At 49.7% G+C, this 11,554-nt stretch overlaps 1 protein-coding gene across 1 annotated transcript in view; it reads left to right on the top strand.

Moving 5' to 3' along the window:
• Positions 1-443: 443 nt before the first annotated feature.
• Positions 444-11,554, top strand: part of MCRS1 (microspherule protein 1) — a 55,944-nt gene continuing 44,833 nt past the window's right edge. The window contains exons 1-5 of the mRNA XM_069758367.1: positions 444-964; positions 3,149-3,287; positions 6,659-6,820; positions 6,914-7,023; positions 7,154-7,262. Coding sequence (XP_069614468.1) covers positions 849-964; positions 3,149-3,287; positions 6,659-6,820; positions 6,914-7,023; positions 7,154-7,262 — 636 coding nt within the window. The 5' untranslated portion in view covers positions 444-848. The remainder of the gene's footprint in view (positions 965-3,148; positions 3,288-6,658; positions 6,821-6,913; positions 7,024-7,153; positions 7,263-11,554) is intronic.

Genomic DNA, 11,554 nt, shown 5'->3' with positions numbered 1-11,554 from the left:
ACAGTTCTATACACTGCGGGAGTGATTACCTCCTGTTACTGTGTAGCCGGCGGCCGGTTAGAGCAGTCACATCTCCCGATGTGACTGGTCTACAAGTGAGATCGCCGTGGGAAAGGAAAATGACTGATCATGTGCACAGCACTTCAGGATTGTCATTGAGGTAGCTGGCATAAGGATTCCATAGCGTTTTGGCCAATTTCCGCATGGGTAACACTCCATCTGAGCACATTCACTCATCTCTAATAGCTAACTAGACGGGCTGGTCACCGCTGGACTAAACCTTCCCAATTGCAACATGTAGCGTGCTCATCATGTGTATGTCACGTGGCAGCTGCAGTCGATCAGTGGCCATCGATTGGCTGCAGTGGTTACTATTCCATCACAGCAGACATCATATGATTGGCTCCTGCGATCACGTGATATATCTAATGGGAGGAAACAGAGCTCATCACAGCTGTACTCTCTCCAGCACTACCATGAAGCATGGGGCATTATGCACATACGCTCCATTCAGATGGTGGTCTGCAGACCCTAGGGATGGGCGGTGGTCTCTACGGTCCGCCCCCCCAACAGATCTAATAGTGATCACCTACTGTGAATAACTTACTAGAATGCCCCTTTACCTGCAGACATTGTATGAATCATTGCACAGAAGCCCTTCCCACCAATAACATGGCGGCTCCAGCAGGAGAGTCACTGCACCGCCTGCTGGTCTCACTTCCGGCTCACCAGTGTGACGTCAGCGGCCAAGGAAGGAAGTTTCTACGTCAGGCCGAGATCGGGACAGGACAATGGTGGATTAATCGGTAGAACGGTGACCGGATGTGGTACGGAGAATAGCGGAGGGGATGGACTCCCTGCTCGCGTCCGCCAGCCGCTCTGAGGACGAGGATTCCTCCGCCGGACACAAGCGGAGCCTCTGCCAGGGGTCCGGCCTCATACCGAAGAGGAGGAGCTCGTCCAGGTGACGTCCAGCGCCGCCCGGAGCCTGCTGACCGCATACACCCAGCACAGTGTGAACGGGACCGGCTGCAGAGCCGCCATAAGCCTCAGAATATGGTCGCTGGGCTGGATGGGATTTGTAGTTCCACAGCCGCAGGAGCTGTGAAGTGATAACTGCTCAGTAGTCCGGCAGAGTCTGTGCTGTATCAGTCAGCGCCCCCCATCTGCTCAAGTGACAGCATCCCCCTCTACGGGTGCCAGTGACCCCTCATTAGCGCCTGTGTGTGCCAGTGACCCCTCACCCCCTTGTTGGCATCAGGGTGTGCCAGAGTGACCCCTCACCCCCTTGTTGGCATCAGGGTGTGCCAGAGTGACCCCTCACCCCCTTGTTGGCATCAGGGTGTGCCAGAGTGACCCCTCACCCCCTTGTTGGCATCAGGGTGTGCCAGAGTGACCCCTCACCCCCTTGTTGGCATCAGGGTGTGCCAGAGTGACCCCTCACCCCCTTGTTGGCATCAGGGTGTGCCAGAGTGACCCCTCACCCCCTTGTTGGCATCAGGGTGTGCCAGAGTGACCCCTCATCCCCTTGTTGGCATCAGGGTGTGCCAGAGTGACCCCTCACCCCTTTGATGGCGCTAGGGTGTGCCAGAGTGACCCCTCACCCCCTTGATGGCGCTAGGGTGTGCCAGAGTGACCCCTCACCCCCTTGTTGGCATCAGGGTGTGCCAGAGTGACCCCTCACCCCCTTGTTGGCATCAGGGTGTGCCAGAGTGACCCCTCACCCCTTTGGCGCTAGGGTGTGCCAGAGTGACCCCTCACCCCCTTGATGGCGCTAGGGTGTGCCAGAGTGACCCCTCACCCCCTTGTTGGCATCAGGGTGTGCCAGAGTGACCCCTCACCCCCTTGTTGGCATCAGGGTGTGCCAGAGTGACCCCTCACCCCCTTGTTGGCATCAGGGTGTGCCAGAGTGACCCCTCACCCCCTTGTTGGCATCAGGGTGTGCCAGAGTGACCCCTCATCCCCTTGTTGGCATCAGGGTGTGCCAGAGTGACCCCTCACCCCTTTGATGGCGCTAGGGTGTGCCAGAGTGACCCCTCACCCCCGTGATGGCGCTAGGGTGTGCCAGAGTGACCCCTCACCCCCTTGTTGGCACCAGGGACCCCTCACCCCCTTGTTGGCATCAGGGTGTGCCAGAGTGACCCCTCATTCCCTTGTTGGTGCTAGGGTGTGCCAGAGTGACCCCTCACCCTCTTGTTGGCGTCAGTGACCCTTCACCCCCTTGTTGGCACCAGGGACCCCTCACCCCCTTGTTGGCATCAGGGTGTGCCAGAGTGACTCCTCACCCCCTTGTTGACGCCAGTGACCCCTCACCCCCTTGTTGGCATCAGTGTGTGCCAGAATGACCCCTCACCCCCTTGTTGGCGCCAGGGTGTGCCAGAGTGACCCCTCACCCCCTTGTTGGCGCCAGGGTGTGCCAGAGTGACCCCTCACCCCCTTGTTGGCGCCAGGGTGTGCCAGAGTGACCCCTCACTCCCTTGTTGGCGCCAGGGTGTGCCAGAGTGACCCCTCACCCTCTTGTTGGCGTCAGTGACCCTTCACCCCCTTGTTGGCACCAGGGACCCCTCACCCCCTTGTTGGCATCAGGGTGTGCCAGAGTGACTCCTCACCCCCTTGTTGACGCCAGTGACCCCTCACCCCCTTGTTGGCATCAGTGTGTGCCAGAATGACCCCTCACCCCCTTGTTAGCGCCAGGGTGTGCCAGAGTGACCCCTCACCCCCTTGTTGGCGCCAGGGTGTGCCAGAGTGACCCCTCACCCCCTTGTTGGCGCCAGGGTGTACCAGAGTGACCCCTCACCCCCTTGTTAGCGCCAGGGTGTGCCAGAATGACCCCTCACCCCCTTGTTAGCGCCAGGGTGTGCCAGAATGACCCCTCACCCCCTTGTTAGCGCCAGGGTGTGCCAGAGTGACCTCTCACCCCCTTGTTGGCGCCAGGGTGTGCCAGAGTGACCCCTCACCCCCTTGTTAGCGCCAGGGTGTGCCAGAGTGACCTCTCCCTACTATGTGACGCCCACTGTGTCCAGTTTACCTAAAGAGTGGAATATAAGTTGCTGTGCCTGCAGCGTGTAGGCGCATGTTCACACTGGCCACTAAACAGACAAAACCTAAGATTGCGCTGATGATGATGTTCTGCTTCCTGTCTTGTCAGGTTTATTAAACGTAAGAAATTTGATGATGAGTTGGTTGAGAGCAGTCTTGCCAAATCCTCGAGTCGTCCCCGAGGCCCCAGTGGAGGAGAATCGGGAAGACTATCGGGCAGTGAACCTTCCTCCAGCGAGAAGAAGAAGGTGTGTGACATCTATGACCGTCCTTGGTGATGTCTGTCTCCATGAAGGGTTTGTCCAATGTCCGATTAGGACAGGTGCAGATCAGAGTTGTGCGGAGCTCGTGGTCAGCAGGTTTTCTAACTTCATTGTTCATTTCCTCATCCTTCCACTGCAGCAGGAATGTGCCGACCCAGCGTGTCAGAGGTTGTTACTAAAGACAATCACATTCATAATAAGAAGTTGATCCTAGTCTGTCATTTCTGGCTAGATTGTCCAGTATTTTAATATTCTTAGCCTGCCCTTAGGACAGGTCATCATTCCCAGATCAACTCTAATCTTCCCCTCCTATTAGCTGTTCCCAGCAGCTGCCTATGTGATTGGTTGTGGAGGCCACAGGATGGCAAGACATCCACTCACATTCATTGGAATAGGGGCGGATGTGCAGCGCCCCGCTGTGGTCACTGTGCAGCTGATGGAGCTCTGCTGTGCATCTCATCAGATTTGTCCTACACCAGTAATAGATGATCGGCAGAGGTGACGCCTGTTGCATCCCTACCACAGATATCGATGACCTTTTATAGCAATAGGCCATCAGTATTAAAGTACCAGACCACCCCTTTAAAGGGAATACGTCACATTAATAAACATGTGCTTGCAGCAGTAGGGGTTATCTAGGTAAAAATGCTAAAATCAAGCCTGTCTGCCTTACTGTAAGTACAGGGAGAAAATGAACTTCTTTCCCTCCTGTATCCTACTCCGTCATAAGGGCGGTGCAGGGAACAATCGCCACTCACTGTAGTGTGTACAGCACCTCTAATCACTCCCTGGAATCTTGATTGACAGCTTGCACTGCACACACACTGTCAAAGTGCTGGGGAGTGTTTATGGATCGCCCCCAGACACAGGGCCACGAGTCATCGGTACCGGGCCTCTCTGGTTCGGTTCTGAGGCTGTCACGGTGGCTAGACCCGGTGCGCAACCCTGCTAAGGGGCGTCCAATAAAGGTGGTACAGTCTGTCAGGGGTTCGTGACGCCACCTGTGGTGTTCGGTCAGGGTGACCGACGCTGCTGTGGGGTCCGCTGGGGTGATGGAATGGCAGCTGGATGGTATACCTTCCCACAGGTGAAGTATGTCCCCAGGGCTTCCCAGTAAGGTGGATGGTGATGGTGTGAGGTGCAGTCAATAACGAGGACACAAGGTTGCAGTCTCTTTACCTCTTTACTGAAGACTTCAGGATCCTCAATCCAGAGCACGATTAACAGGGCTTTCTGAGACCGGCCGGTCCGAAGGCACATCCAGAGTTTCCTTCGCAGATGGAAATCGTTGCCTCCCACTAGCGCCTGTTTATGTTGTAGTCCTACCCTGCTGAGCATTCGGAATAGTCCTCACAACTGCTGTTTTCGTTCGTTCTCTACAGCTCTCTCTCTCTTTGGTTCCAGATGTTTCTAGTTTCAACGTCCCCCAGGTATGTTATGGCTAGGACGCACCCGTATGACGGGAAGGCTCGGAGCTCTTCCGGGACCCTAGAGACGCCCCTCTCCCACTGTTGCCCCCTATGTCTTCTTAGGTGTAGTAAGGTAGACAGCCAACCTATAATTAACTGTCCTGCGGAGTTCGAAGTAAGGCATAGAGTCAGTTACTCTCGCGGTGTTGCGGCCACCAGCTACGCGCCTCAGTAGGATGTTGCCTCGGTCTCACGGCACGACTCTTACTGGTTCTCCTTTGTGCTTGATCTCGTTTACACTGTTCCACAATATCCTTCCCTTCGTGTCTTTCTCTTGGATACCGACGCGGGGTGTGCAGGCGCGGTTCCATTACGTTCTGCTCTGTTCGCTAGGCACCTGCCAGGTTCCCACGCCTGACAGGGACCCCCCTGTGTCTTCTCCCTGCAACATCCCCTGCCACGGGATGTTGCCTGAATCCAACCCAGTCAGCTTCTGACAAACTTCCTCCCCATCCCCTAGTTTTACCAGTGTGAGGAGGGGCCCAATAAATAAAGCCTTTTTCTCCCCCTAGTGGCCGGAGTGTGAAGTGTAATGTGTTCTGGTGATACCTGGTCAGTAGAATTCCTTCAGTGCCATCAGACGTACCATCATTCCCCTTAATGGCAGAGTGTCATACTGCAACGACCAGGTCTCTGGGGTGCTGCACTATCTTGATTGACAGCTTGCACTGCACACACACTGTCAAAGTGCTGGGGAGTGTTTACAGCCAAGAAAAAAAAAACAAAAACAGGCAGAGATGCTTACCTGTCTAAATGGGCCTCAATACAATTGCACTACAGAGGGTGCAACTGCACAGGTGCAATACCAAATGAACCAGCCAGCCTTCAATCAGGGATTGGCAGTGTGGTACACCAATGCAAAAAAATATACTCTGTATGTGGCAATGATCACACAAGGAATGCAGAGCATCAGGTTCTCAGCCTATTAATGACGCGCTATGGCGGGCTGCCCAGTGCTAACTATGATGCATCCTGTGTGAACAGAGGCCACAGTGTACAGAACCATTTGGGCCCAACTGCACCCTAAAAAAAATATAACTTGCAATATATGTAAGGTATTGGTTGATATTCTGGCCATAATATGTAAGCTGGCAACCCGCGTCAAGGGTCCTTACATTTGCCAGTCCTACTCTAACATGAAAAACACCAAAAATGGAAAAAATCATCCAAAATTCAAGAAAACCCAAAACAGGCAGAGATGCTTACCTGTCTAAATGGGCCTCAATACAATTGCACAGACAGGGTGCAACTGCACAGGTGCAATACCAAATCAAACAGCCAGCCTGCAATCAGGGATTGGCCGTGTGGTAGACCAATGCAAATAAAGTGTTTACAGCCACCTCTCACACATTGAAGTAGCCATGCTTCCAGCAATGCAGGGTTTGATCTGTATGTGCACTGGAATGAGCGGACTGTCCGCTGGTCTCCTGATCGGAAGTCGAGGCTGTGAGTTCCGGATGGGAGACCCTAGGTTAGTACGTGGCTGTGAAATGCAGTCCTCTGAAGCGTGCCTAAGGCAGACAGAATTGTTTTTCCGCTAATTGCTTGCAGATTAATCACAGGTGTATAGCGATTCTGTACATGACAGGTTCCCTTTAAATGCGTAGCCTTTTACATATGTAACTGGAATAAGAAGTTTGACTAGAAGGCCTCAGTGTGCCAGATCTGTCATGGGTTGGATACATCTCTTATATATTAGCACTGTCTAGTCTTTTTACACCACCTATTATTCAGCTAAATTTCGGCCAGAAACGTGCTCCACAATTTAGCCACTTTTTTTGTGCCTTGTGCTGCGTCTTAGGTCCTTTTCTGATAAAGCACGCCCCAATGCCATAAATATGATGCAAATTCCACAAGAATTATGTCCCATTGTGTCTTTTATTGAAGCAAGTTTGCAAGACCGTGCCCACTCCAGCTCCACCGTCCCCCGCGCCGAGCCCCAGCATCACCAAGAGGATAAAGAAGAGCAAGCAGCCGCTGCAGGTGACCAAGGACCTGGGCAGATGGAAGCCGACTGATGACTTGCTTCTAATCAACACAGTACTGCAGGTAGGGTTTCACTTCTGTTCTTTCGGGCTTACATTTAGTTACGTTATAATTCCCACGACATTGTAACACACGAGTTGTCGCCTCGATCTGCAGACGAATGATCTTCAGGCCGTGCATCTTGGTGTGAAGTTCAGCTGTCGCTTCACTCTTAATGAAATCCAGGAGCGGTGGTATGCTCTTCTGTATGACCCCGTCATCTCTAAGTAAGTAGCGTTTCATTTTTAGGTCTGCTATCGGAAACTTAATATTATTTAAAGTGTAATTTAACAGTAAATGTATTCAGGATGGGCAAAATGAGTCACGAGTGCTCTTCTTTATTCCATTTTATTGTAGACTGGCATGCCAGGCCATCAGACAGCTACATCCAGAAGCTATCGCTGCCATCCAAAGTAAAGTGCTGTTTAATAAAGCAGAAGAACAGTTGCTGTGTACCATCAGCTCGGTGAGCGAGAGACTGTCTGACAACTTCTTTATGAATTTATTGTTCTTCAGTGCCAGTATTGGCATACTGCTGACCCCCTGCTGAAAAGGCTCCAACAATGTACAATGCCTACAAGTAGTATTCAACCCCCTGCAGATTTAGCAGGTTTAATAAGATGCAAATAAGTTAGAGCCTTCAAACTTCAAACAAGAGCAGGATTTATTAACAGATGCATAAATCTTACAAACCAAAAAGTTTTGTTGCTCAGTTAAATTTTTATAAATTTTAAACATAAAAGTGTGGGTCAATTATTATTCAACCCCTAGGTTTAATATTTTGTGGAATAACCTTTGTTTGCAATTACAGCTAATAATCGTCTTTTATAAGACCTGATCAGGCCGGCACAAGTCTCTGGAGTTATCTTGGCCCACTCCTCCATGCAGATCTTCTCCAAGTTATCTAGGTTCTTTGGGTGTCTCATGTGGACTTTAATCTTGAGCTCCTTCCACAAGTTTTCAATTGGGTTAAGGTCAGGAGACTGACTAGGCCACTGCAACACCTTGATTTTTTGCCTCTTGAACCAGGCCTTGGTTTTCTTGGCTGTGTGCTTTGGGTCGTTGTCTTGTTGGAAGATGAAATGACGACCCATCTTAAGATCCTTGATGGAGGAGCGGAGGTTCTTGGCCAAAATCTCCAGGTAGGCCGTGCTATCCATCTTCCCATGGATGCGGACCAGATGGCCAGGCCCCTTGGCTGAGAAACAGCCCCACAGCATGATGCTGCCACCACCATGCTTGACTGTAGGGATGGTATTCTTGGGGTCGTATGCAGTGCCATCCAGTCTCCAAACGTCACGTGTGTGGTTGGCACCAAAGATCTCGATCTTGGTCTCATCAGACCAGAGAACCTTGAACCAGTCAGTCTCAGAGTCCTCCAAGTGATCATGAGCAAACTGTAGACGAGCCTTGAAATGACGCTTTGAAAGTAAAGGTACCTTACGGGCTCGTCTGGAATGGAGACCATTGCGGTGGAGTACGTTACTTATGGTATTGACTGAAACCAATGTCCCCACTGCCATGAGATCTTCCCGGAGCTCCTTCCTTGTTGTCCTTGGGTTAGCCTTGACTCTTCGGACAAGCCTGGCCTCAGCACGGGAGGAAACTTTCAAAGGCTGTCCAGGCCGTGGAAGGCTAACAGTAGTTCCATAAGCCTTCCACTTCTGGATGATGCTCCCAACAGTGGAGACAGGTAGGCCCAACTACTTGGAAAGGGTTTTGTACCCCTTGCCAGCCTTGTGACCCTCCACGATCTTGTCTCTGATGACCTTGGAATGATCCTTTGTCTTTCCCATGTTGACCATGTATGAGTGCTGTTCACAAGTTTGGGGAGGGTCTTAAATAGTCAGAAAAGGCTGGAAAAAAAGATAATTAATCCAAACATGTGAAGCTCATTGTTCTTTGTGCCTGAACTACTTCTTAATACTTTAGGGGAACCAAACAGAATTCTGGTGGGTTGAGGGGTTGAATAATAAATGACCCTCTGAAAAGACTTTTCACAATTTAAAAAACAAAAAAACAAAGAAATAAAATTCTTTTTTGCTGCAGTGCATTTCACACTTCCAGGCTGATCTACAGTCCAAATGTTACAATGCCAAGTTAATTCCAAATGTGTAAACCTGCTAAATCTGCAGGGGGTTGAATACTACTTGTAGGCACTGTACACAGTAAGCTGTGGTGTGCGCGGGGTTATACACAGCTCAACAACTGAGCTCTGCTGCAGAGAAAACTGTTACTCTATCACAACGGCTGCACCAAGTAAGCTGATACATTGCAGGAATCAGGGTCTCTGTCCCTACATTATGGAGTTGTCAGATTACATAGTAAAAAAACTGCTGACATTTCATTCCATTTTTAAATTCCACAGTACATTGCAACCTCTGTGCCTTAGTGGTATTACATAAGAAAAGAGCACCCCCTATAAGCCCTTTACTATTCCTACAATATATCAGATAATATGGACAGACCAAATGCACTTCAATTTGGAAAGATTGCAATTTACTTAAGGCTAGGTTCCCATTGCGTTAATGGGACCGCGCTAACGGACAGCGTTGCACGGCGAAATTAACGCCGTGCAACACGTCCGTTAGCGCGCCCATTCACAGCAATGGGGACGCGCATCATTAGCGCGTGCCATTTTCGGCACGCGCTAGCGATGTGCCGTTGTTTTGTGGCGCGCCGCGGACGCTGCTTGCAGCGTCCGAGGCACGCCCAAGGTCCGTTCCCCGCTCTTGCAGATCGGAGATCTACGAGAGCGGGGACGTTTAACGCGACCCCTTTACAAAACATTGCGTTAGCGCAGTCCGCTAGTGCTAGGCGCTAAACGGATTGCACTAACGCAATCTGAACCTAGCCTAAGTGACCAAAAAATCACATGATCAAGTCCCATAGTCGGGTTAAAAATAATGGTGAAAAAACTAAAACACTGACGTGATTGAAATGAAACCCGGATGGATCCACTCACTATAATGAGGCAACAGAGTTACTCTGGACTCCATCTGGCCACTGTTTAGCAATGTTCTTCTTTTCAGAAGTGCACAAAACTGACGTATGGCGCTTATGCAATCCTAAAGAGACGGAAACTGCCGAATCACAGGCCAAATGACATCCACAGTGCCTTCTTCTGCTTCATTATAGGAAATCATTCATCGGGGTTCCGTCTGAATCACGTTTTTCAGAGATTTACACAGAAACCCTAGTGCTGAGCCTTACTGCGATCTTTGGGAGGCAGAATGAACAAATCAACAGCAGTTGAAGAATTGGTTTTATTTTAACTTTTATTAATCTGATCATTGTTGTAAAGCATTGCAATGCTTTATACCTGTCAGTGTTACACTGGCAGAAGCCTCTTAGACCATTCTCTGATCATGGTCTAACAGGGTTGCCTTAGCTGGCAGACCTGGAGGTCGTCATGATGGCGTTGCAGGGGCACTGATTGGAGGGGAGACGGAGCCCCCACCATCTCTCATCCTCCTAAATGTTCCTATCAATATAGATGTAAGCATTTAGTGGGTTAAACAGCCAAGGTCGGTGCGGGCATCACTCCTGGCAATGAGAGCCGGGGCTCTGCAATCATTTAAACTGAGCTCCGAGCGGCGATTTCCTCTTAGCGCACAGCTTTTGTGCCGCGAATGGTCGCCATGACTTACTTGTACGTTATCGTTTGGGAACCCCCTATCCAACCATGACATGTAGGAATGTCATATGTCGTCATTGGGTTAATGCATGATCACGTACATGAATGTGGATTGTCAGGGTTCCCGTGGGTGGAGGGGGCTCAGAAATGGAATTCTCCATACACCGTAGATGACAATTATGCTACACTAGATGGCAGCCCGATTCTAAAGAATCGGGAGTCTAGAATCCATATATACTTTATTTATTCAAATGTAAGAATAATACAATCTAATATATAATTGCCTAGAATACTACTTCCTGCAACTTGTGCCAACTTCCGTGGCTTTGTCCGGAGCTAATGTCCGGAGCTAATGTCCGGAGATTAATTGCCTAGAATACTACTTCCTGCAATTTGTGCCAACTTCCGTGGCTTTGTCCGGAGCTAATGTCCGGAGCTAATGTCCGGAGCTAATGTGCGGAGCTAATGTCCGGAGATAAGTGACGTCAACAGTGTCCAGTGTCTGATTGGTTGCCGCCTGCTGCGAGCTACCAATCAGAAACGTGCCGTACTGTGACACACTCCGCCCGCCATTTTGGTGTGATTTTTGAATTTTTACCTCACAGCAAGTTTCTACTGCGTGGAGGCGGGCCCAGTGACGTTGCTCTTCAAGCTCCTGCCGAATTTCGTCAAAAAAATGATAATACCATTTACCAAAACTATATATATTTAGTTGTGAAGTGGTTCAGTGACATTTTCACACCAATTTTGAACTTTTGTTTGGTGTTTTCTCCATATACTGCCTATTATTCACTGACTGTTATACTGAGAGACTGCCGTTTATTAACCTCTTCTTTGCCACATTGGGTATATTGCTCTATTATTTGCCACATAAGGACATTGTCCATTATTGCCCAGCAATTTCTTAAATAACAAGAATTGTCAAGAGCTGGTGAGTGCAGCCATTTTTTCTTACTATTATTTATTAATTGTATTATTCTTACATTTGAATAAATAAAGTATATATGGATTCTAGACTCCCGATTCTTTATAATCGGGCTGCCATCTAGTAAAATATAAAAATGTATATTTCAATTCCCCCTCCTTTTCCCTCAGTAAAATATAAAAAATAAACCTATTTG

The sequence above is a fragment of the Ranitomeya imitator genome, chromosome 3 (genome assembly GCF_032444005.1).
Source record: "Ranitomeya imitator isolate aRanImi1 chromosome 3, aRanImi1.pri, whole genome shotgun sequence".
Taxonomy (NCBI): domain Eukaryota; kingdom Metazoa; phylum Chordata; class Amphibia; order Anura; family Dendrobatidae; genus Ranitomeya; species Ranitomeya imitator.
The sequence above is the reverse complement of the archived record's forward strand: the minus strand, read 5'-3'. Positions and strand labels throughout refer to the sequence as shown.